The 26,471-nt window shown below is 48.1% G+C and overlaps 1 protein-coding gene across 2 annotated transcripts; it reads left to right on the top strand.

Annotated features, from left to right (window-relative positions):
* The first annotated feature begins 4,548 nt into the window (after positions 1 to 4,548).
* TRIM63 (tripartite motif containing 63) lies at positions 4,549 to 16,448 on the top strand. Of its 2 annotated transcripts, XM_029949436.1 has the most exons (9): positions 4,555 to 5,422; positions 6,174 to 6,346; positions 8,901 to 9,069; positions 9,835 to 9,930; positions 11,093 to 11,326; positions 12,074 to 12,096; positions 12,432 to 12,556; positions 15,073 to 15,147; positions 16,384 to 16,448. In XM_029949436.1, the coding sequence occupies exons 1-9, from the start codon at positions 5,264 to 5,266 to the stop codon at positions 16,392 to 16,394; spliced, it is 1,065 nt and encodes a 354-aa protein (XP_029805296.1). In that variant the 5' UTR covers positions 4,555 to 5,263; the 3' UTR covers positions 16,395 to 16,448. The 2 variants fall into 2 exon arrangements, with proteins under 2 accessions (XP_029805295.1, XP_029805296.1); XM_029949435.1 differs by lacking the exon at positions 16,384 to 16,448 and having other exon boundaries at positions 4,549 to 5,422; positions 15,073 to 15,487.
* The last annotated feature ends 10,023 nt before the right edge of the window (positions 16,449 to 26,471 follow it).

The following is a 26,471-nucleotide window of genomic DNA, read 5'->3' on the forward strand; positions in this document are numbered from 1 at the left end:
GACAATCAAAAACAGCATAGACCTTGGGGTTAAATTGGACTTTCAGCTCTGCCTAAACTTGCCGTGGGACTTAAGGAAACTCCATAAGCAATCTGTGCCTCAGTGTCCTCATCTGTTAAATGGGGATAAGTATGACCTACTCATGGCTATTGTGAGGATTGAATGAAATAGTACCATGAAGTTCTTTGTAGATGCCCAGCCCCTTGCAAGCAGTAAATCAATAAAAAATACTGTAATAATTATATTACCTCCCATCACCTCTTTTCACTGCCAGGTCCAGACCATTGCCCCTGCTGCTTTGCCTAACCCCTACCCAGCTGGGACCCCCTGGGGTACTAAGCTCCTCTCACTAGTAACAGACTTTGGGGGCAGGCTCAAATGAGGTCTGTCTCTTAGCTGGGTGACGTTCTGCAAGTTACTTAACTTCTCAGAACTGCAGTGTGGTTTTTTTAAATTTTTATGTTTATTATTGAGACCAAAACACAGCATGAGTAGGGGAGGGGCAAACAGAGATGGAGACACAGAATCCAAAGCAGACTCCAGGCTCTGAGCTGTCAGCACAGAGCCTGATGCGAGGCTCGAACCCATGAACCGTGAGATCATGACCTGAGCTGAAGTTGGACGCTCAACCAACTGAGCCACCCAGGCGCCCCTGACCTTCAGTTTCTGATATGTCAAAATGAGAATCATAATACCCTGAATCATTTTCTGACAAGTCAGTGGCACAGAAGAATGGCAGGAAAGGCAATTGCTGTAGATTAAAAGACATCAATGAGACAAAAACAGTGAAATATGATATGGAAGACCTTATTTGGATCTCATTTGTAAAACTAAGTGTAAAAAGACATTTGAGACAGTCAGCATCTTCAGAAAATCATTTGGAAACTAGATAATATTAAGAAATTTTTGTTAGATGTGGTAATGGCATTGTGATTATGTACCAAGAAAATCCTTATCAGTTAGAAACGCTTACTGAAGCATTTATGGATAAAATTGCTTGATGTCTAAGATCTGCTTTAAAATATTTCAGACAAAAGAAGTGTGTGGGGGTATAGATGAAATAAGATTGGAGAATGGTTGATAACAGTTGAAACTGAGTTTGGTCACATGAGTTCATTATTCTATCCTCTCTACTTCTGTGTGTTTGAAATTTTCATTAATAAACAGTAAAAATAAAAAATAAAAATATAAACGGGGCATCTGGGTAGTTGGTTGGGTGTCCAACTCTTCCTTTTAGCTCAGGTCTTGATCTCTGGGTTGTGAGTTCAGGCCCCATGTTGGGCTTCACACTGGGCATGGAGCCTACTTAAAAAAAAATCAGTCAATCAATCAATCAAATAAACAATAAAGAGTAAAAATAAATAAACAAGGTGACATGCAGGGAGGGAGGCAGTAAAATGTAGTCATCAAAAGCTCTGGGCTCAGATGTTCATCTTCTCATTTGTCAGTCCATAGATTTCCTGTATGTTCCAGTAACTGGTAATGGTACTGGTTTATAACTTCTTGGTTCTGATCTTGGCTCTGCCACTCACTAGCTGGGGTACTTTGCCAAGTGACTTAACCTCTCTGAGCCTCTTTGCTCAGCTGCTTTTGGGAAAATGATGATCGGTGCCTCACTGAGTTATTTTGAGGACTGAACAAGGGAGCGTGGATGGGAAGGGCTTAGCACAATGGCTGGCATGCAGTAAGCACTTAATAAATGCTTCCGTGTGAGGAGCACAGGTTTAGGAGTCAGGCCGCCTTGGATGTGAACCCAGCTCTGCTGTGCCACTTGTGGCTGTGTGACTTTGGCCAAGCCAATTAATTCTCTGAATCTTGTTTCCTCTGGGGAAAATGAGGATCATAATACCTCCCTTGCGGATCTGTTGTGAGGATTAAATGGCAAGACATGTTTTGATGCCCAGCATGGCCCACGTGGGAATTCCCCTTCCTCACCCCTTGACTTTCAGCAGTGCTGGCCTGGCCAAGGCCCATGCTGGAGTCCATCCCACTGTCCATTTGCGTGGCTTTTGCACCTGGACTGCCAACTGTGGCTGGGGAAAGTCAACAGAACCATGTGAATGGCTCCTCGCAAATAGAAAAGCCCAGTTATGAAACACCAGCGAGGCTCTTCTGCCCTCGCACAGTCCTTCTGTCCCTCTCTGGGGGATTTCCTCCTGCACTTCGCACTGGCTGGGCCACCCACTCATGCTACCCTTCCCCCTGCTTAGCCTCAGAAGTTGGTCTCAACTCCCTCTTGACTGAGGTCATCAATATGAGCACCTTTCTCTCCACTGAATCTCACCTCCGTCCTCTCCTTTTTCCTATCCTCTCAACTAAAGACAAAGAGTATACTTCTCCAAAGCTGTAGAATTTACTACATCACCCTCCTCCCAATCTTCCAGTGATTTCTTCCCATGTGTCAAAAACTTACTCAGATATCTTAATCTTTCCCAAGTCTAACAGTTATCCTGTTGCTCCCTTATTTAACTCACTTATTCTCGGGGTGGCTGGGTGGCTCAGTCAGTTAAGCATCTGGACTTCAGCTCAGGTCATGATCTCATGGTTTGTGAGTTCGAGTCCCACATCTGGCTCTGGGCTGACAGCTTGGAGCCTGGAGCTGCTTCAGCATCTGTGTCTCCCTCTCTCTCTGCTCCTCCCCCACTCATGCTCTGTCTCTTCCTCTCTCTCAACAATAAATAAACATTAAAAAAGGGTTTTTTTTAAACTCATTCACTAGTCCATTCATTTAAGAAATATTTGCTGAGTACCTACTGTGTTACTGGGGATACAGAATCCACAGAGACAGTCTCTATCCTCAAAGTTTTCAAGGTTCAGAGGTAGAATCAGACTCACAGGCAGATGATGGTAAGATGACAAGTGGGGTGCAGAGATGGACCCATGCTTGATGCAGAGATTGATGGGGTGTGCAGGCAGGGGAGCCCAAGGTTGGCTGTCAGCTTTCTGGTCTTCGTGAATAGGTGAATGGTGGTGTTCATGTAGACATGAGACTAGGAAAACACAGGGAGGAGCTAGGCACTCTGCTTGGGGGGATGATGAGTTTGAGGTGCTGTTGGAACATCACAGCAGAGATCTCCCACAAATCTTCAGCTTAAGGGAGAGAGAGGTCTGAACTGGAATTAGAGATTTGAGGATCATTGGCACATAGGAGATGGAGTCTTGAATGTATATAGAGTGTTATCTACTGCAAGTAACAGAGTAATTACTTTGTTATCTCACATCCTAAATAGTCAGGGGGAGGGCAGATCCAGGGGTGGGTAAACTGGTAGCGCAGTGATGTCATCAATGACCAGGGCGTTCTCAGGGACTGGATGTCTTCCGCCATCTTGGTTGCAAGATAGCTGCCCCACCCACTTACAGCCCCATCCAAGGCAAGGATGAAACTTTCTTTTTGGGTTTCACTTTTCATGGGGGGGGGGGAGGAACCTTTATCTTTAGCCCACTTCTGTGAGTCCTTGGGTCCCCGTGGCCATAACTGTGTCACTTAGGCAAAGGAGAATGGGATTAGGATGACAGGTTTATGCCTTAGTCTCCTGGGGCCTTGGAGAGGTCACCTCCCTGGAGAACAGTGCTGTCTGATATCCGAACAAAACTGACATGTGAGCAAGGAAGAAGAGATGGCCTCTTTTCAACCCTCCCCCTTCTTCCAACAAGTAGCTGGCTTGGCAGTGTTGATCTGCTGTTCAGTAGAGTCAAGCATGTTTGGATTCATGTCCTAGAGCCATCTCTTGCAATCTGTGTTACTTCATGCCAGTTATTTTACCGTCTGTCCTGGAGCTTCCTGATCTGTGGAATAGGATTAGAACAGTTCTTATGTTGTTATGTTCCCATGTTGGGGTGATGAAATGAAATCATGCATACAAAGTGCTTAACACAGTGCCTGGCACTTGGTCAGCGCTCAGCAAAAACTATCCATTAATGTTTTGGGGGGGACCACCTTCTCCTTAAAATTCCCCAGCCTCCTGGGGTGCCTGGCTAGCTCACTATGTGGAACGTATGACTCTTGATCTTCCGGAGTTGTGAGTTCGAGCCCCACCTTAAGAGATTACTTAAAAAAAGAATCTTAGATAAAAATTCCCCAGCCTCTTGGCCTCTGGGCCTCTTAGGCTTATCCTGAGGCCTCCCATCACTGCTCCCACTCTCATCCCATCACCTGATCCTGGCTGGCCCCCATATCCCTTTGCATGAGATTCCCCCTTAAAAATAGTCATTGAAACTGCCCTAATGACTTCCACCTGCCAACACAGAAGATGTCCAGAAGAAAATAGAGAGATATTTAAAGAGAACAGAGGGGAGCATCTGGATAACTTCTAAGTGTTTAGGTAGAGTTTTGTGGCCCCACATGTTGGCTATTTCTGCTTGCCTCCCTCCCCAGGCTGTGAGCTTCTCAGGGTGGGGAAAAGCATTAGTCATTCATCTGTCTCCCTGGGGTCTGATGTATAGTTAGTACTCAGAAAAACCTCTGATGAATGAAAAAGATTCCTGGCTTTGCCACTGGCTTTCTAAGTGACTTTGAATAAGGTCCTCTCCTTCTCTGGACCTCAGTGTCAAAATCTGTAAAACAAGGGTTCTGCACTATGTCTCAAGGAACCCCTTCCATCATCAAAGTGAACTTAGTGGCCAGTGGAGGCAGGAGGGATGGACTAGCTGGGGTGGGGTCTGAAGGTCTCTAGCAACATGCTGTGCTCAGGGATGGGCTCAGAGAGAGGGGCTGCCCGGACTCCTCTTCTTGAGTATTTGGGAGCCAGCCAGTACTCTAGAGGATGGGATTTAGGGCAGCGAGGGATCACTGGCTATTAACCCTGCAAATCCCAGTGGCCCACTCCTTGGGTCCCCTGGTTGGCTTACCAGGCTGGTATGGGAGGAAGACTGGTTTTTGCAGGAAACTCTGGTACCCAGTCCTCCCCCCACGCCTGGCCACGAACAGGCTGTTCTTGTTTACGACCCTCTTCCCGGGAGAACAGTGATTTCTCATCCCTACATGTGATTTGAGAGGGCCGGTCTCTCAGGCCTGGAGGAAACTCAAGCCCCAGCCAGCCACTTGGCATCGGAATGTTCAGCTTGTCCCCTCCTGGGGCTCATGTGACTGGGACCCAGCTATAAATATCAGAGGGGCCTCAGACCAAGACAGAATTCGGGCTCCAGGAGAAGAAGGCAAAGAGGCTCCGGCTGGGTATTTTGTGACCAAGGCAAGACCCCAGGTCGACTCAGAGTCAGGCAGGTGAAGGAGGCAGCGAAGTGAACCCCCAAACCTCCTGACAGTATGGATTATAAATCAAGCCTGATCCAGGATGGGAACCCCATGGAGAATCTGGAGAAGCAGCTTATCTGTCCCATCTGCCTGGAGATGTTTACCAAGCCGGTGGTCATCTTGCCTTGTCAGCACAACCTCTGCCGGAAGTGTGCCAATGACATCTTCCAGGTCAGTGGTGGGCCACAGCCCCGTCCTGGGGCCCCGGGTGGCCGCTCAGTGTTCCTGTGGGGAAAAACCGTTCTCTCTTAGTCCAGGGCTTCTAAAACCAGGGCTGGTTTTCTGCCGTCTAGATCGCAGCCCCTGCAGAGGCCTCTGGGCTGGGGAGGGGGGCTCGGAAGCAGCTCTGGCTGCCCCATTCCTTCTCCATGACGTGTGTTTCCCCTCCCCACCCTGCCCTCAGCCCCCACCCCGGCCCTGAGCCTGCAGTTGACTCTCCAATCAGGAGTTAAATGCCTCAAGAGATAAGTGGGAGAGGCAGGCGAGAGAAACCAGACCCCTGGGGCTGGAGCCAGATCCCTGGTGGCAGGGGGCCCAGACTTAGGAGGAGGGTGGCCAGGAGTCAGTGGGCAATAGAGCCATCTTCCCTTTCAAGTCTGTTCCCTCTAACAAGGGGCTGGAAGGGATCCCTCTCCTTAACAAAGGAATGGGAGGGGCATCCAGGCTGGGAAGCAGCACTTGACAAAATGGTCTCTTACTGTTTTATCTTTAAAGTAGCAGATCTATGTAGTTGGCTGTAAACATAATGCCCACTGCCTGAATGGGTAAACGGAGGCTTGGAGCCAGAAGGTTGCTTGACCTAGGTCTGCTGACTCCCAAACTCGCTGACTGTTTGCTGCTTCTGACAAATTGGTTGGGGGAAGCAGGAAGAAAGACAATGGGAGATTGTCCCAGGCCTTACCTCTGCCCTTGCCACCTACAGGCCGCAAATCCCTTCTGGACCAACCGGGTTGGCTCTGTGTCCATGTCTGGGGGCCGTTTCCGCTGCCCCTCCTGCCGCCACGAGGTGATCATGGATCGTCACGGAGTGTACGGCCTGCAGAGGAATCTGCTGGTGGAGAACATCATTGATATCTACAAGCAGGAATATTCTAGGTCAGTCTGCTTTGCTGTTGGGGGCCCATCCTTCCTCCCCAGCTGGCCTGTGCCCGGCTCTCCCAGGCTCCTTCCCATCTGCCCAGGATCCAGTGCCCTGGCTGGAGGAGCTACACTAGCTAGCCAGTCCAGAGAGCCATGGCCCTCCTCCTCAGGCAGAACAGAGGCTCATTCCTATCCCCAGCACTGGCTCTCGGTGTCACTCAGTGAATGGGAAGGGGCTGCCCTCCTGGGAGAGACTGGGACAGGATCCAGGGGAAGGTGAGGTGTGAGAGGGAGAGGAAGGCCCTGGGGCCAGCTAGTGGCTGTGACAGGCGGAGAAAAGGGCCCAGAGGGAACACGGCCAGTTTCTGCAGCTCTGTCTCGGGCAGAGAGAGAGAGGAAGAGAGAGAGAGAGACGACCACCAGGCAGATCTTTACAAATCCAGACACCTGACAAGACTCCCAGGCTGCCCTCACACCCTTTGGTCCTAAACCCTCACCCGATGCCTGCCTGTGGGCAGCGTCCTGCCAAGGAGAGGAGACAGACCAATCTTAGTGAGAAAAAGTCCTGCCCAGGGGACCCATCTGCTGGTCTGACTCTGTTACTAACGTACTGTGGGATCTCCGGTGAGTCTTGGGGCCATCACATCTCCTGTCTGCAGAAGAGGACAGTGAAGTTTGTTACTGTGACTGTCAAATAGGGCTTTGATGGGAAATGTTAAAAATATCAGATATTTATTGAGCACCTCCTGTGTCCAGGCACCGTACTGTTTTCCATGCACGATCCCTATTTAATTCTCACAGTAATCCATGCGGCATTCTTAGCCGAATTTTCCAGTGAGGAAACGGAGGCTCAGAGAGAGAGTCAGAGGTTTGTCTAAGGCTACCAGCAAGTGGGGAAGCTGAAAGAGAGCCTGTCTAACTGACTCCCTGATGAACACTCCTGACCGCTCGTGCCTCTCATGTGGCTGGACTTTAGCACCACAGAAGTGCAGATACATTGCTGATCATTATAGTAATGAAATCAATACTGCAGCCAAATAGTCGCCTCCCCATGCCCTAGTGTCGACCTAGGAGGAGCATGTTATGTTATGTTTGAGCCCTTCAAGGCCCCTTTCTGCATAGTTGAATGGCAATGATAGTTGCCCTTTTCGGGGAGTCTGCTCTGTGCCAGGCTCTCCATATTCATCGCAGACCACTGCCGTGACCCCAGTAGCTCTGGGATAAAACCAAGCCTCAGAGAGGTGAAATTCCTTGCCCAAGGTCACAAAATGAGTGAGTGGCGGGACAGTCTGGATTTGAACCCAGATGCTGATGCCTGGGCTTGGAAGAATGGGCATCTGGGATGGCAGTGGGCACTGGCACCAGACCCTCAGGATCTTACCTCACCTCTGCAGCTACTGTCACTCCAGAGCTTGATTCCCTGTGGGAGGAGAGGGTAGAGAGTGACCCCTGCCAGCATTGTGGGGAAGGGGCTGGTTTAAAAGATGAAAAAAGACAAGTTTGGAGAGGGGCTTACTTAAGAACCAGAGGAGACAATAATGTCTGGGAGTGTGATCAGTTTTGCAAAGCTATTCAGGGGTGAGGCACTGGCAGGGATGGGGGACAGTCACCATTTGACATTTATGAGATGCTTGCTGTGTTAGGGCTGGGAAGGCAGAGGTGGTGTAGACATCATGTTGGCTCTAAATGGGTGCACAGTCTAGCTGGGGAAGTAGGAGCTAGATCCAAAAAACTGAACCTCAGGTAGGAAGTAACTGATACCCCAAGAGAAGCACATAGATGTCCGAGTCCCTAAGTAAAGAAAATGACCAAGGGAGAAAGAATGTGTGTTTGGGAAGGAGAAAACTGGACGCTGGAAAGACTTTCTGGATTGTAAGTCAAGGCTGAGCTGTTAGTCATCCCTGGGCTGCTTTTTTCTGGTTGTGTGACTTGGGGCACATATATTTCTTCCTTCTCTGAGCCTGATGACACCCTCCCAGCAGACTTACTGACAGATTCTTCTCTCTACCTGTATTGAATTACCACCTCCTCCAAGCCACACACGGTACACTGCAAATTTAGGGGTGAAGAGAATAAGCAGATTTCCCTGCAGTGATGGAGGTTACAGTCTGGTGGATTAAATATAGCATTCAGTAAGGCCATGAGTATAAATTGCTTTGCTCAGAGTCAGGCCTATAGTAACCAAGAGCTACGGGGACTATAATTAGATTAATGTACTCTTGCCTCCCTTGCCCTGACTTGATGGGTGACCTTGAGCAAGTCAATTCACCTCTCTGGGGTTCAGTTTCCTCTTCTCAAAAATGTCCCCAGTCTGACTCTGGGATTCTGCCACCTTTCCCGTGTCCGGCACTGGGAGGGTCCTCCATCACCGGAGTTGGGGGCCAAGGATATGAGGCTGGCCTTGGTGTCACTGGCTTTCCTGGTTCTGGGTCCCCAGAAAAGGAAAAGGAAGGGGGACAGCCAATCACAGAGAGCTCAGCCCGTAGATTCAGGGTAGCCACCTGGAGCCGGGGAGGAGACAGGGACTGGGAACCCCCTCTGTGTGACTCCCGACTCTTCTCCACTGCAGTCGGCCCCTACAGAAGGGCAACCACCCCATGTGCAAGGAGCACGAAGATGAGAAGATCAACATCTACTGTCTCACGTGCGAGATGCCCACGTGCTCCATGTGCAAGGTGTTTGGGGCTCACAAGGCCTGTGAGGTGGCCCCCCTGCAGAGCGTCTTCCAGGGACAAAAGGTACTGGCCGGTGCCGCCTCTACCCCCAGCCTGGGTCCTGCCAGGCATGGCCAGAAGATTCAGGATGTGGATGTGATCCCTGTAGATCTGCTGAGCCGGCCTTTCAGGAATAGTCCCTCTGGAGGGACTTCCCGGGCCACAGGGACAGCAGCTCTTGCCTTCCTGGGAGAGGTGGCTGAGCTCATGGGTTATACTTAGAGCCACTTGAGAGCATCTGGGTGTGGCCACATGGGAGAGACTGGACCCTTGGGCCAGGCCACCAGGGTCCTCTCAGGCCACGACTTGTACATCCCAGCATGCTTTGGGGCCCAGACACCTCTTCCCGTGCTGGTTACCTCTCCTGAAGCAGAGGGTGGCCGAGAGCCCTCTCCCTTGGCCCCTAGGCCTGCAGGGCCCCTATCATCCCATCCATGCAGAGAGCTGTGGCCCCTCTTTCCAGACACTTCTTCCCTGTCCCCCCTTTCTCTTGATCTCTCTCTTCTAGAACTCTCCAACTCTATATCTTTCCTGCATCCCTTTTTCCTAGAAATAAGCTCTTCCTCTGCCAATGTGCTGCTATGTTTTTTTACTCCTTTCCCCTTTCTGGGCCTCATCTGTCAAATAAGGGATGCAGTATCTCTCCGATGTTCACTCTGGCCCTGAGCTGCATCCCCGCAAGAGGCTCTTTCTAGCAGAAAGGAGAGTGAGGGTGCCACTCCCAAGAAGACAACCCTGAGACTATTTTTGTCTCTCCTCTCTGATCTCCCACCCCCTCCTCCCGTCTAGACTGAGCTGAGTAACTGCATCTCCATGCTGGTGGCGGGGAACGACCGGGTGCAGACCATCATCACGCAGCTGGAGGACTCCTGTCGAGTGACCAAGGTGAGGGGCAGAAGATCTGGAGACTCTGGGGGTCCGAAGCCTCCTGGTGTAGCCTGGCATCTGGGGTGAAGGCTCACCAGTGGGCTGTGGCTAGTAGTTGGGGCCCAGAGGCGGGGGTGGTGGAGGATCCATTCCTCCACTTACTTGCCAAATGCTTCTAGAACACAACTGTGTTGTCAGGCCCTGCTAAAGGCACTGGGGGACAGGGCGGTGAACACGGCAGACCTGGTTCCTTACTTCAGGGAACAGCCCGACAATAACTCTGAGTATTTACTCAGCAGAGCCTTTTGTCTTGGGTGTGCTGTAGACTGAAGCTTCTCAGACTTTAAAGTGCACTCAGATCACCCTGGGATTGTGTTAAAATTCAGATTCAGTAGGTCTGGAAGGAGGCGTGGGATTCTGCATTTCATCCTAACAGACTCCTGGGGTGTGCCCCAGTTACTGGTCCATGGACCACAACACCATGAGTAGCAACTCTGAAAGGCAGAAGGAAACTTTTCTATCTCCATAAAAGCACCCACGATTTTCCATCTCCACCTGAGGTGGGGCCTGGAGATGAGAAGGGGGGAATGGATCATCAGACTCCTAGTGGAAGAAGGAGTTGTGGGAAGGATGAGCTCGAAGGAAGGAGGGAGACATCGTGACTATTCATGAGGTGCTCCCAGTCTGATAGAGGATACTAGAGTCTGATGAGATATTGTGACTGTACCCATTTTACAGGTAAGGAAAGTAGGATGTAGCATCTGTGTTGGAGAGCAGGGAGCCTCAGTGAGGAGGTCACTAGAGGAGAAACTGCTTCTCTGCTCCCGCTGATGTAGAACCTCCTGAAACCAGTCCTGGTGGTAAAATGGGGGGTGGTGGGGGAAGGGAGTAGAATGACTTGGGAGCACACAGGAAGCCTGGAATCCATCATCCCATCTGACCATGGAGTCTATTTTTGAGGAAGGGGCTAGCTTCCTCCATGACACCAGCCTCCAAACGTGACTGGTGTGCTAAGGAGCGAGGACACCTCCGCAAGTGCCTTCTTCTTGCTCAGCCTTTATCTTGTCTTCTGTCTTCCAGCTTCAGACCTGTTATTCCTAGCACACCCAACCCAGGACGGAAGTGCTGGGGACAGGGAGGAGGACCCCAGAGGATGTGACTCTGAGATTTCTGTCCCCAGGAGAACAGTCACCAGGTGAAGGAGGAGCTGAGCCAGAAGTTTGACGTACTGTACGCCATTTTGGATGAGAAGAAGAGTGAGCTGCTGCAGCGGATCACGCGGGAGCAGGAGGAGAAGCTCGGCTTCATTGAGGGCCTCATCCAGCAGTACCGGGAGCAGCTGGACAAATCCACGAAGCTAGTGGAGACGGCCATCCAGTCCCTGGACGAGCCTGGTGGGGCCATCTTTCTCTTGGTGAGCAGGACTAGGAGGGTGTGGGCAAGTCACTTCAACACACCGGCTCTGTCTCAGGTGTAAGGCATGCTCCATCACTGGTCATCCACGTGCCCCTGGGCAAGCCATTTAAAGCTCTAAGCCTCAGTGTCCTCATCTGTAAAAGGGGCATGCAACAATTCCTACCTTCCTTCCTCTTCACTGATTTTATGAGGGTAAAGTAAAAGGATACTTGTGAAATGGCTTTGTAACCTACAAAAGACAGTGTTCATGTGGAGACTATTTATTGAACACCAACTGTAGGCCAGCCACAGAGATGAATGAGACACGGCCCTGCCCTAGAAAAGCTTTTTGGGGGAGATCAAAAAGGATCGGCTATAAGGCACAAAGGCTGGTCCACAGTATGTGCTTTGGAAATACAGGAAATTTTTCTGTAGAAAACAAGGTGTTGGGTATAAAAAGGTGATGAGAGTATGATTCTCATCTTGGAGATTTGGGGGTTTAAGAGTGTTTAGAGTGATACCCCTAAAATCCAAGCTTCCTGCCACCATGGGGGATGGGTCTTAGGGTGATGACCAAAACCCGTGCAGACCATGAACAGAGAGAAAAGGTCTAAGCTCTGTTCAACTCAGGGCAGGGAGCAGGTCACCACTGGGCTAGGGACTGGCACCAAGTGCCCATCTGCGGCACCATGACTGGTTTTGCTGATTTCTTGGGGCTACTTCTTCTGCAGTCCTAACCTTTGCTCTCTCTCTTTCCCCCCTACAGAGTGCTAAGCAACTCATCAAAAGGTCAGTGTCTCTCTAGAGTTGTGATCCAAGACCCCAACTCCCACCAGGGCCTCTGACTTCAGTCCATAGGGCATTTGGTCTCCTGGGAGGGTTTCACCCCAGGCTAGCTTTCCTGGTCTTTGCATCCCCTGTCTTCTTGGACCATCCATTCTGCTTGTGACTGGAGATGAATTACTCCACCCCCCAGGGGGAGCCTTTAGGTGCAAGGCCTGGGTGTGGGCACAAGTGTGTGCACTGGTGTGGGTAGGAGCTGAGACACCCCCTTCTTACTCAGAGGCCCTGAAGTCTAACCCTCCTTCCCTCCCGCATTTCTCTCTCCCCCCCACCCCCCACAGCATTGTGGAAGCTTCCAAGGGTTGCCAACTGGGGAAGACAGAACAGGGCTTTGAAAACATGGACTACTTTACTTTGGACTTAGAGCACATAGCAGACACCCTGAGGGCCATCGACTTTGGAACAGGTAAAGGGGGTGACTGTGCCGTGCATCTACTTCTCTGCTCGGGATCCCCGGACCCCTGCCCCCTTCCACCGAGCCCCGTGTGCAGGCAGATACACTAGCAAACTGTCAAACTCATATGGCCAAATTCTGGATGAGCCCAGAGCCGAGTACAGTGCCTGGTACATAATTGGTGCTCAATAAATTACGTATGGATCCACTGTAGGCAAGCAATGGGCCAGTGGAAGAAAGAGCATGGCAACTGCAGTCAGGCAGACTGAGTTCAAATCCGGGTTCCACCACTTGTTTTCTGTGCGACCTTTGGTGAGCCCCTCCTCCTCTCTGAGCTGCATTTCCCTCCCTTCCCTTTTCTTTCTTTCTTTCTTTTACATTTTCATTATTTTAAGTAATCTGTACACCTAACATGGGGCTCAAACTCACGACCCTGAGATCAAGAGTTGCACGCTTCACTGACTGAGCCAGCCAGGCACCCCTGAGCTGCAATTTCAAAATTAAGTTAAACACAGGCCCATGAGGGGTGCCTGAGTAGCTCAGTCGGAGGAGCATGGGACCCTTGACCTTAGGATTGTGACTTTTAAGTCTCATGTTGGGCATGGAGCTCGCTTTAAAACAACCCAAAAAACAAAAAGCAAAGAAGCCATGGACATACTAATAATGACCACATCATGGTGCTGTTGCAACAAATAAGATATTAACAAGGAGCAGTTTGTAAGGTACGAGACATGTCCAGTGATTGCCTAACGCTGGTCTTAGCTTCGGCTTCTTAATGCTACATCTCTGATACTCACACACCTTCATTTACCTGTATTGTATCCTCATTTCTGTTTGTAATTACTGTATCATAGAGGATCTATAATAATTGTAACAGTATAATCATAGCAATAATAAGGAAAAATGAGGAAGCCAGATAAAGAGCAAAGATTTAATACTTTGCTCAAGTCACACTGTTGCAAGGTAGCTATTTAGCAACAGAGAAAGAGAGTGGATCCAATTTTGCTGAATGTTGTATTGATTTGAGAGGTGATGGTCCGCTGACCAACTGAGAAAGACAGAGCTGGCCTCTCTCCCACAAGCTCTTAGAATCTAGTGTTGAATCTGTGCTCAGAGCCCCAAATACTGCGTTCATGGGTAAGGGCAGAATGCATCCCAAAGCTGAGATGCCAAGGGACTCGGATATGTCCGTGACCGTGGGTCATCTGCTCCACTGTTACCCTCCTTAAGCTAAGATAGTCACGAGCAGATCGCACTGCATGGACAGCACGACACTGTGGGACCCTCACTGCCTTCCACGATCGCCCAGAATCTCAGTTCTTTCATACTGAGGGTATAAATGGGGGAGGGTACCAATGGCTACCATTTATCGAGTCTTTTCTATGTCCCAGGCACTAAGCCCATGACATAAATTCTGTCACTTAACTTCATGAGGTAGTTTCTGTTGCCAACTACATTCCGTAGTTAAGGAAATAAGGCCAAGAGAGGGTCAGTGATTTGCTGGAGGCCACACAGCTAGGAAGTAGCCCCACGGACTCCACCAAGGGCCACCTGGCTCCCAAGACCCTGGTGAGGATTCTCTGAGACAATGTGTCTAGGAGGCTTGACATGACACTTGGCACATAGTAAGCACCCAGCAAATGCTGCCAAGAGTAGTTAATTGTGACAATAATGAAACAGCAAAAACAACAGAAACCCCTGCGTTATGCACAGACCCTAGTTACGCAGCCGGGAATTGGGCTGACACTTTGGAGGCACGAACTCTTTCAAACCCCTCCCTACACACTCTGGACAAAATCTCTGGCTCTCTGGTGACCCCCTCAGGGCCCCAAAGCATTAAGGAAGTGGTTTGGGAGAGGGGGCTAGCAAATAGAAGTGTTCCCTGTTAGGGGAGCTTGGAGGCAATGGCCAGGGATGGGAAGGCGAGGACAGGTTTTGTGGCTCAGTCGCCGTCTGTCTGGGGCTCAGCGTCAGAGAGCTATGGAGCAGATGGCCCCAGGAGTGTCCCCCACCAACACAGCCACCGCTCTGTAGGCTGTGGAATGAGGAAACCCGGAGATGGAGTGCTCGGCAAGCAGATTTCAAAGGCTGAGCAAATTCCTTCAAGACAAGGACTCTGATCCCTGAGAATTAGAGTTTTTTGTCCATTCTCCCTGGGTGATACGTACCTGTCTAACTGAGAGATGTGCCCAAGCACAAAGTGTGCTTCCCCAGAGTCCCCTCCGGTCACTGGCAGGTCAAGTGGTAGGAGCTGCTGTTGCTACTGGAGCAAAGGAGTGTCTGGAACCCTCTTCCTTGGAGGGGGGTGGGAAGCAAGGAGAAGAGGGGGGAGAAGGAAGCAGGGCTCTCTGCAGTTTAGGCTTGGCAGGCTCGTCACCTCAGGGCCATTGATGTCACTGCATGGCCTTGTGGTCCCAACTGGGCGTGGGAAGGGGTTTGGAGAGGTGCCATCTCCAGCCTGGTGTCCTGTTGAGCAGCTTCTCTGAGGAACCCGCCCCGTCCTAATACAATTGTTCTTTGTCACACAGATGAGGAAGAGGAAGAGTTCATTGAAGAAGAAGAAGATCAGGAAGAGGAAGAGTCCACAGAGAGAAAGGAAGAAGGTAAGGAGTCCATCTACCTTCATTCATTCGTTCATTCATTCATTTGCTCATTCATTCATTCAACCACATGAAATCTGACTGTGTGCAAAGTGCCCCGGGGATGATGCGGATATACGGTGATGGTCCCAATCCGTGTTTGACACATTTTTGAAGGCAAAGTCCTATTCCCTTTCATCTTAGAGGGGGGAAAACCCTAAACTAATCATAATAAAAAGTTCCCGTTTTAAGTCTAAGTATATCTCATTTGTATCTAAATGAGCCACCCAGGAGTCCCTAGATTTTTTTAACTTAGTTGCCAACATTTTAAAAATTAGGAGATTTGGATGGGAGGGTAGTTTTTTGTTTGTTTGTTTGTTTGTTTTTTAAAGGAGAATTTGACTAAGAATCTGGATTTCCACCTTGCCCTTTTCCCTACTCTCAGAGAGCCGGCGCTGGGCAGGGGCTGCCCCCTGTGGATGGGGACATGCACTTACCAGTTTGCTCCCACCGTCAGCCTGCCTGCTTTACTCACTCCTGTCCTCTGTGGACCCTGTAGGCACCAGATCACTCATGTGCCCTCGGGCAAGTCATTTAGAAAGTTCTAGGAGCCTTGCCACAGACTAGTGGTATAATCTTTTTTTTAATGTTATTTATTTTTGAGAGAGAGCACAAGTAGGGAAGGGGCAGAAAGAGAGGGACAAGGAGACACAGAATCCCAAGCAGGCTCTAGGCTCTGAGCTGCCAGCACAGAGCCCGACGCGGAGCTCGAACTCACGAATGTGAGATCATGACCTGAGCCGAAGTCAGACGCTTAACCAACTGAGCCACCCCGGCGCCCCATACTAGTGGTATCATCTTGAGCTGTTCACAGCATTTCTGAGTCTTGGGCTACTCATCTGTACATGGGGGCATAATACTATTCACCTCAAAAGGCGAGTAAATGAGATAATCATTTAACACAGTGTCTGGCACCTAGAAAGGACGTGTTCACTAATTAGCACATGTTTGCTAAAATTATTTTTCAAGCCAAGTTACTATTGGATCTAAATTCCAATCCAGCTGAAAAATACAGACTACTTCTGGAGTTTTGTATTTGATGTGCTATCCATGGTATCTCGACACCTAAATTCTATTTGGGTTTAAAAAGGAAGAGGCCAGGCAGGAATCGAAGTCTGATCACTTTGTCACAGTGGCTAGGTAAGCCCTGGTTCCCCTCTGCCCCGTCTCACCTTGTGTGTCTTGGTCTTTTTCTTTCAGGACACCAGTAAGGAGCTGGATGAGGAGGGAGAGACCTTCTAGATGCAGAGAGACTGGGGAGGGTGGGGATGGGCCCAGCTGCCTTGGTGACAGGCCCAGGGTGGGAGGGGTCGGGGCCCCGGGAGGGGCGATGGGAAGGTGTGTCTTCTCTCTGAGAGCAGAGCAGGACCCCCACCACTGTGTCCAGCAGCCACTGAAGCGGAATTGGAAACGTGCTTGAAACAACCACACAGGACACTTTTCTATGTTGGTGCAAAATGGAATATTTTGTACATTTTTTAAATGTGATTTTTGTATATACTTGTATATGTATGCCAATTGGTGCTTTTTGTAAAGGAACTTTTGTATGATAAGGCCTGGTCATTGTGTGACTGGGTGTTGTTAGGAAGAGGGGAGGGAAGCCAGGCTAAAGCTCCCTCTTCCCTTCCCCGGAGGGAGGGCTGGGTAGCACTCACCGGCCTGGAAAGGGATCCCGTACTGTACAGATGTCCATGCCTGTCCCTGACACGGGGAACGGCAACTTGAGTTTGTGTTATATGTTGTTTCAATAAATACACAGCACTCTCTTTCTGTCACTACCATAAGAGCTGGGGTTTCATTCAGCCCGTTGTCCCAGAGAGGATGAGCAAAAGAAAATGTGTGGCCCTGGAAGCAGATGGTATGGGCCAGGCTAGATTTCCATCCCACCAAAGAAAGAATTCCCTAAATTAGCGTTACCCAATGGGAGCTTCGTGGAAAATCCACTCCAAGAAACAGGTTCAAGGCCTTGTTCTCTGGTTCTTCAGAGACTGAAGCAAAGCTTAAATGGTTTAGTCTAGGGGGCACCTGGGTGGCTCATTCGGTTGAGGGTCTGACTCTTGATTTTGGCTCAGGTCACGATCTCACGGTTTGTGAGTTCAAGCCCCACATCAGGCTCTGTGCTGACAGCGCCAAGTCTGCTTAGGGCTCTCTCTCTCCCTCTCTGCCCCTCTTCCGCTCACTCTCTTTCTCTCTCAAAAATAAATGAAGAGTCCCATTACTGAGATGGCCACAGCCTCACCAAGAGACAACCCCCCCCACCCCCCGCTGGCTCAGTCATGTGAGATGTTTCTAGCAGGTCATAAAGAACACAATACGACTCAAAGCAGTTCATCAGAGTGAAGACTGAGGGAATTTCGTCTCTTGTCTCAGAATCGAAGTTTGCCTCCCAGGGTGTTAATGCCCTTGTACTTCCAGGTTGCGCCACTTGACCCCTTGCGGCAGCTATGGGGGGAGGCCGGGTGCACCTGGGCATGCGAGTGTGGAGTGAGCAGAGCCCCAGTGGTCCAGTCAGGCTGGACATGGGTGCTGTGGGCACAACAGTGGCTCTGCTGGAGCCCACCAGACTTCACCCAGGGAGAGCCAAGCCAGCCAGCAGTACTAGGGCGTGAGGCAATGACCAAGGCCAAAGTAGCCCCCCTTGCTCAGGGTGGGGGGTGGCCCAGGGGCTAGGAGAGAGGTGAAGCTAAGGGGATCTGAGGAGCCACATTAATTGGGTCTGAAACTTGTAAATTTGAGGAACACTATAGAGGACGTCCATTTAGAACACAGCAGCGAATTAAAGGCACTGAGCAGTCCTGCCATAAAGGAAACTATTTAACTCTAGACAATGATTGGCCCATCTAATTCATAGTGTTTGAAATACTGCCTCTTCATTTTTTTTCATAAATTAAAGATTTTAAAAAATTGTTTAAACGTTTATTTTTGAGAGAGAGAGAGAGAGAGAGCGAGCTTGTAGCAGAGGGGCAGAGGGAGACACAGAATCTGAAGCAGGCTCTGTAATGCCCAAAACGCAATATCCTCAATGGCCAGAGACCACCAGGGAGACCGAGGCACGCATGTAAAGGCAAAGGGCTTTATTATTATGGGCTTAGGCTCGCCGGGGCCTAAACTCAGGCTCACAGATTCACCAGTGCAGTGGGTCCGTGCTGAGAGCCCCGAACAAGGGCTGAGCAGGGTTTATATGGGGCTTGGGAAGGGGGCGTGACAGGAAATTGTGACACAGGTACAGCGATCCAATCATTATTGCATAACAGCGTTGGCAGCAACTTTAACCATACATTTTGTTTAGAGCGTTCGTTACTTTTGGCGGGACCCAATCACAATATTTAGAGTAGTTTTGAAATTAACCAATTACAGACGAGTCCAGGGTCTTGTTCGGCAACTAACGGGTTATCTTTAACATTAGGTAACAGAGTCCTATCTAAAGTTCCTATCTGCATGTCTCACCTTAAGGAATGTGGGGAGAGGTAGCTGGCCTTTCCTGATTGGATACCGCAAGGTGGTCTCTCCTGCTCTAGGCAATGTGTGACTGCCTGATAGTTTTGGAGAAACTGAAACTTAGGCCTTCTAGCTCAGAAGGGAAACTTAAAGCCTGTCGTGGCTTCTGTTTGGTTTAGCCTTACAGCTCCAGGCTCTGAGCTGACAGCACAGAGCCTGATGCGGGGCTCAATCTCACAAACCGTGAGATCACGACTTGAGCCAAATTCTTAAGCTTAACTGACTGAGCCGCCCAGGTGCCCCATAAATTAAATATTTAATACAGCATTTCCCAACTTATTCATTCATGTGACACCTTCCAGAACTAGTGTCCTGGGGAGCTCACTTATATAAAGTGTTTTATTTTATTATTATTATTATTTAAAAGTTTTTACTTGAGAGAGAGCCAGCACACGAGCGGGTGGGAGAGGAGTGGAGGGAAGAGAGAGTATCTCAAGCAGACCCCACACTCAGCACGGAGCTCGATCCCACAACCCTGGTATCATGACCTGAGCTGAAATCAGAAGCCAGACGCTCAACCAACTAAGCCACCCAAGTGCTGTGAGCCATTATTTGTATATGGAATTGTTGGATTCTAGAGGAGACAAATTTAATAAAGAGAGGGGAACCAATAATTATAAGTAGGAGCATTGAGGCCAGGGGTTCCTAAGAAGGGAAGGAGTTAGGATAGCTATGAACAGTTTTCTTTCCAGGAAAACCATCCTTAGGTTGCATGGCCCTGGAAGGTGGAAACCAAAAGAAGGTTCTGATGAGAAAGACAAAGCTTAGCCCAAAAAGGGTTGAGGATTGTATTGTGAGAGCAGGACGTCAAGGTAGGGAGTGGAGGGAAGCTCCAGGTAAGTTATGATTTGGAAAGATCACCCTGAAAGAAAACATTGAGAATGAAGTCTTGGAACTGGGAAGGGGAAATCACCTGAGAGTTTGGGGAGGAAAGTATTTAGGAGTTTTACTAAGACAATATCACAGAATGATTGAATGAGAGAGATTGAATGAGGCAATGGGCCAGATTCATGGGCTTCTCGGAGTCTGGGTATGTTATCACCCATGTCTGGTTTGAATAACAAGTGTAGGTCTCCAACCAGCTCACACTGTACTTAGCCAAGGGCTCCTCATCTGGGGCCAGAGCAGTCTTGATTCTGGAAAGATGGATCCACAGGAAGAAGCCACGAAGTGTTTCCACTGTTGGAATGTTCAGGAGGCCTTGATAGGGGCCAGTCCAGACCGGTTCAAGTGGCTTTTTGTCCTGCAAAGGGTCTTCCGATACACTCAATCCCTGGACGTAAGTTTTGGATGTATGTTACTTGAGAAAGAGGGATCAGGTTGTGGATTGTCATAGTTTTGATGGTCATTAATGCTGGGAACAGTTTGTCCTAGGGATATAACCTGCTGTGTAATTAAAATAACAAAAAGAAAAAGAAATCCAAGTAAGAGCCCTTCGATACTTAACAAAAATCTTCCTCCAGTTCAGGAGGTTAACCAATCTTTTTTCTTTTTAATTTTTTAATGTTATTTATGTATTTCATTTATATTTCATTTATTTATTTATTTATTAATAGTTTATTACCAAGTTGGTTTCCATATAACACCCAGTGCTCTTCCCCCACAAGTGCCCTCCTCCATGACCATCACCCATCCTTCCCCTTCCCTCCTCCCTCTTCAGCCCTCAGTTTGTTCTCAGCATCCAAAAGCCTCTCATGATTTGCCTCACTCCCTCTCCCCAACTCTTTCCCCTTCCCATGGTCCCCTGTTAGGTTTCTCCTGTTAGACCTATGAGTGACAACATATGGTATCTGTCCTCTGCCTGACTTATTTCACTTAGCATGACTCCCTCCAGGTCCATCCATTTTGCTACAAATGGCCAGATTTCATTCTTTCCCATTGCCACGTAGTATTCCATTGTATGTTTTTTATTTATTTTTGAGAGACCAAGAGAGACAGGGTGAGCATGGGAGGGTCAAGAGAGAGGGGGAGATACAGAATCTGAAGCAGGATCCAGGCTCTGAGCTAGCTGTCAGCACAGAGCCCAACATGAGGCTCGAACCCAGGAACCGTGAGATCATGACCTGAGCCGAAGCCAGACGCTTAACCAACTGAGCCACCCAGGTGCCCTGAGATTAACCAATCTTTAAAGGAGAGAGAGAGATCATTTAGAGCACCAATATGAGTATTTATGTCGAGTTATAACCCTGTCACACTTCTGCAGTAACTTGGAGTACATACATAACACTGTGTTTTAATAAAGCATAGCTTTCTCCTTGAGCTGCAGTCAGGGTATCAAGGACCATTCGGTTTGGGAGAGCTCCCTTTTGATTTGTGGGTAACTATGAGTTGGGTCTGGTTAAAGATGGCCATCGTATGCTTAGCTAAAGTTCTATTTGCAATTTTATATCAATAGAGGTAGTTTCTGGGACAAATATGGCTGAGGGCTAAAACCATCAAGAAGACCTCTTTGAGGTCTAGCCTTAACAACATCCTAATTGCCAGGGATCACTGGCTAGCGGGATGAGGCTTGTCTGGGAATATGGGCTTCCTCAAGTGCACCATCCACTCCAATCATAAGGAAAGTGGGTGGGGCCATCTAGGATCTCCATAGTTAACCCCATGCGGTGGGGGTGCGCTCTGGCTTTTAAGGAGCAATTCTGTCATCCCAGCCACACAGAATTGGTCAAGGTGCCAGGTGAGGTATACAGTTGTAGGTAAATCCATTCCATTTTCTAGCTGTTCAAATAATCATGTGTCAGGGCACTTGAGTGGCTCAGTTGGTTAGGTGTCTGACTCTTGGTTTCAGCTCAGGTCATGATCCCAGGGTCATGAGGTTGAGCTCTGTGCCGGGCTGCAAGCTGGCAGCTCAGAGCCTGTTGGGATTCTCTCACTCCTCTCTCCCTCTCCCTCCCCTGCTTATGCTCCAGTGCACACTCTCTCTCTCAAAATAAATAAACTTAAAAAAAAATCATATATCCATGGGGGTCTTGTAATCCCCCCAGAATAACAAGCACAAAGACTGTCTATACAGTCTACACTGTCTATACAATAACTCACAATATGAGTTATTGTCGCAATCTCTCTGATGCTTACCTCAGACTGTCTAGCTTAGGCAAACAAACATTTAAAGACAATCAGAACTAGAATTTAGCATCCACAAAGGTGTGTTACTGAAACATAATTTTTCTCTCTAAAATCACCTTTGAGCGCCTGGGCATCTTAATCAGTTTAGCTTCCAACTCTTGTTTTTGGCTCAGGTCATGATCTCACGGTTCTGATACTGAGCCCTGCATCAGGCTCTGTGTCTGACAGCAAGGATTCTCTCTCTGCCTCTCCCACGGTCCCTCTGTCCCTTCCCCACTTGCTCTCTCTCTCAAAATAAATAAACTTAAAATCACCCTTATTTCTTGATAGCCAAATCAAGACAAATCTGTTCAAAAAACACGTCCAACTGTAACAAACTTGGCCTAATTATTTATATAAGCTCAGCAAGAAAAGTGATTGATCATATTGATCTTTCAAATTTTGCTTTGCTGGAACTCTTAAGGAATCTCAGGGGCGCCTGGGTGGCTCATTCCGTTAAGGGTCCGACTTCAGCTCAGGTCATGATCTCACAGTTTGTGAGTTTCTGAGTCTGAGCCCTGCTTCAGGCTCTGTGCTGACAGCTCAGAGCCTGGAGCCTGCTTCGGATTCTGTGTCTCCCTCTCTCTGCCCCTATCCTGCTCCCTCTCTCTCTCTCTCTCTCTCTCAAAAATAAATAAACATTAAAAAAAAAAAAGAACCTAGCTCCAAGGGGCTTTATTGGATGCATGTTTATTCATGTTTTATAAAGTCAGCCTTAGTTCCTTAAAGCTGTCTGGTCATATCTGAACTATGCATGTCTCTCTCAAATAAGACAATATACATACATTGAACTTATGTAAATAACTATGTTTGCCATGAATGAAAGAATACTCCCTGAGACTTTTTGAATTTCCGAGGGTTCAAGTAGAAACAGAAAAGTTGAGCTTCAATTGTTTTGCAAATGAATATCACATTTCTGTGAATCATTGATCTCTTATGAGAAAGTTTCCTTAATCTGGACGAGCAAACATTAGAGAGCCAGCAGTGTTTTAAACAAGAGTCACAAAAACTGTAATCATTTTCCTCATTTCATTTAGTTTCATGCTACTAATTTTTGTTCAGTTTGAATGCAGCTTTTTAGTTAGTTCTGCAAATTCTCTTTTTTATTTTTTATTTTTGAAAGACAGAGAGAGACAATGCAAGCAGGGGAGGGTCAGAGAGAGAGGGAGATACAGAATCCGAAGCAGGCTCCAGGCTCTGAGCTAGGTGTCCGACATGAGGCTCAATCCCAGGAACCGTGAGATCATGACCTGAGCCGAAGCTGGACGCTTAACCAACTGAGCCACCAAGGAGCCCCCTGGAAATTCTTAACCATTTCAGTCTTATGAGCTTAAAAAATACCATATACCTGTATGTGTCAAAATTTTTACGAATCTATTTGAAGAAGAAACGTGTTTCACAAAAGCATGAGAACAATAACCAAATACAAGGAACTCAGAAATGGATGTTGTTAACAATCTGATATTAGAGTTTATTATGATGCAGTTGACAAGGAAATTCATTTATTTCTGTGACATATTGAATCTCTGGATTGTTAAAAACCTTAGAAAGTTTTAAAGGACATGACTAAATAGGATTATGGGTTATCAAAGATCTGATAAAGACAAAACAAAAAATTGGTTTTTCTGGGCAAAGAAAAGAAAAAAACAACTTTGTTTACATTTTCTTATCAAGACCAGACAACAATCCAAGAAAATTCTGTTTTTTAATTTTTTTAAGTTTAGATATTTTTGAGAGAAAGAGAGAGAGCCGACGCACAGGGGAATGGCAGAGGGAGAGAATCCTAAGCAGGCTCCGTACCGCCAGCATGGAGCCTGATGTGGGGCTTGAACTTGTGAACCATGAGATTATGATTTGAGCTGAAATCAGATGCTTAACCGACTGAGCCACCGAGGTGCCCTGAAAACTTTCTTTTTTTAACAGAGAGAAAGCAGAATTTCAATCTTACACCAGTTGCTTTTATTTTTTTTAATGTTTACTTCTTTATTTCAAGAGAGAGCGTGAACAGGGTAGGGGCAGAGAGAGAAGGAGAGAGAATCCCAAGAAGGCTCCAAGCACAGAGCCCAAGGCAGGCCTTGATCCCAGGAACGGTGAGATCATGACCTGAGCTTAAATCGAGAGACAAACACTTAACTGAATGAGCCACCCAGGTGCCCCATGATACCAATGCATTTAAAAATTCACTCATTTTTATCTTAGTCCATCCTGACCACATGTAAAATTCCATTCCAAAGATTTCCCTTCACAAACCTTCTACAACTTTCTTTTGTGTCCAGATTCTGTCCTAAGCCATTTCTCTCCAAACAACCAGTCTGATTTTATGAGAAAATTTCTTCCTTTTCCTTCAACAAAAATGTATTCTGGTTCCCTACATCTTTCATACACATCTCTTACTTTCCTACATACAGAGTTCCTTCCCTTATTTCCATGGGTCTTAAATCCATTTAGCAGAATTCTGAACTCTTAGGAACCTTAGTCTCCAATGAAAACTAAATAGTAACCAATGGTGTTTGTTACACCAGAATTCTTTAGATGGCAAATTTGTGAATCAGTTAAGCACAAAGCATGTTTTTCAACACACTCAAATATCCTTAGTTGCTCTAAACAATTAAAACACAAACCACCTTTGTGTTTCAAACACAAACCTACTTTCACTAATCAATGCTTCAGCACTCCATTCTGTTAGGAAAAGACCTAGATGTCCAATGAATTCAATCCAATCTATCATCCAAGCAAAATTTACAGGTTTCAGGTTTCAGGTTACCAAAGACTATCTTAACAACTAACTCCCCATGAAAACTTTGAAACAGATAAATTAACCATCATTTTAAGCCATTGTTTTGCTGACCAACTGCAACAGAGTTAAAATGAGCTTATTTGACCTGCAGTAAACCTTGGAGGAAGAAAAGTTTCACTTTGTTTTAAAAGTATTGTATTAAAAAAAAAAAGTATTGAATTATGTTCCGCTTTGGTCCACTTAAAAGTTAAGCAATTTGGGGCACCTGGGTGGCTCCGTTGGTTAAGTGTCTGACTTCAGCCCAGGTCATGCATGATCCCACGTTTCATGGGTTGGAGCCCCGCGTCGGGCTCTGTGCTGGCAGTTTGGTGCCAGGAGCCTGCTTTAGGTTCTGTGTCTCCCTCTCTCTCTGCCCCTCCTCTGCTTGTACTCTGTCTCTCTGTCTCCCCAAAATAAATAAACATTAAAAAAATAATTTTTAAGAAAGTCAAGCGATTTGTTCCCCATTGTCAGTTTTTACCTGGGGCACCAGTGGGGAAGTCTAAAGTGGCTGGTGTAAGGCCAAGGGGGTGCTCTTCCCTCCTTGACAGCAAGGGCAGAAGGAAGAGCCAATGGCAGTGGAAGCACCAAGGATGGTATAGGAACCAGTGATGCAGGCTGCACCCAAGGTGGTACAGAAGCAGGAGGAGGAGAGGGAAGAAGAGGTGAAAGTGCTGGCAGAGGGGAGAGAAAGAGGGTTCTCGATTCTAAAACTTGCCAGATGAGCAGATGAGCTCAGCCAGATGAGCAGATGCCATGTTTTTTGCCAACAAGAAGGATCAGGCAGTCCCTGACAGGCCAGAGAAGATAGGGAGCCTCCCTGAAACAAAAAGAGTTTTGGTAGCTGCTTGGGAATATTCCTTAAAGTCCTCCTCCCTAAGTAGACTGACCACAGTTGGCTCTAATTATCATAGCCATTGACCAAGGAAATTAATGAGGGAAAAGCCCCCACATACAGAAGAATAATCTGGGTGTATTGGGAGGAGGAACAGTGAGAGTCAGTATCCAATATCTCAGGAGGTGTCTGGTTAGCAGCAAGAGTCTCTTAGGTTGAGGTCCTGTTTTAGGGCCATGACACTGAGCAAGACACATATGGGACTCCTGACCATTTGGGGCTCGAGAAAAGGAGGTCAAGGTGGAAAATAGTATTATAAGAAGGACTTCTGTGGGAGGTCTTGATATGGGAGTTTGTCAAATTTGTTCCATCTTTTACGAACACAGTCCAAGGGAGAGTCCAAAGGAAGTGAGGGGGTTGCGTAACAGGAATGACTGGCTGCCAATTCCCAAAGGGGCGACCTGCCACAGGGAATGGAGCTCCGACTCGTGGTCACAACTTCACTCAGGGTGTCCCGCTGACCTGAAAAAGGACTTGACCTATACCAGGCGACTGACCTTTCTGGTGGTGTCCCACCATGGAAAGGGGTTGAAGCAGAAAGCATGGCACTTCCTGTTGGGGTGTCCCCTGGTAACAAGTAGAGCCGGACCTGGATTTAGCCAGACTGGGTGGGAAAAAGGAGGGGAAGGGTTGGATTCACTTGGACTAGGAGTGTGTTTACCCTCAGATCAAGTTGATGCTGGGCCCGTGGGGACACAGGAAAAGGAGCAGAGGTCGAGAGAAGTGAGGGGGCCGAGAGTCAGCCTACGTCAGGGAAAGTCCCAACTGAGTCCATAAGGTGCGCGGATTCACCCTGGGTGAGCAGCCAATTGCACTGGACTTTGGGGATGAAGTGAGAAGGCATTGGAAAGGTGTCCTTCACCTTTACCAGCACAGGCAGTCCAACCTGCTCGCCCTCACACCTTCAGGCCACACCAAGAAGTCACCTTAACCAGAGGCCTTCTGTTGTCTGGGAGGTACTGGAGTTAGGTTCCAAGGGCCAAAGAGAAAGGAAAGGGAGGGAAGGGTCCCTCC

The sequence above is a fragment of the Suricata suricatta genome, chromosome 8 (assembly GCF_006229205.1).
Source record: "Suricata suricatta isolate VVHF042 chromosome 8, meerkat_22Aug2017_6uvM2_HiC, whole genome shotgun sequence".
NCBI classification, from domain to species: domain Eukaryota; kingdom Metazoa; phylum Chordata; class Mammalia; order Carnivora; family Herpestidae; genus Suricata; species Suricata suricatta.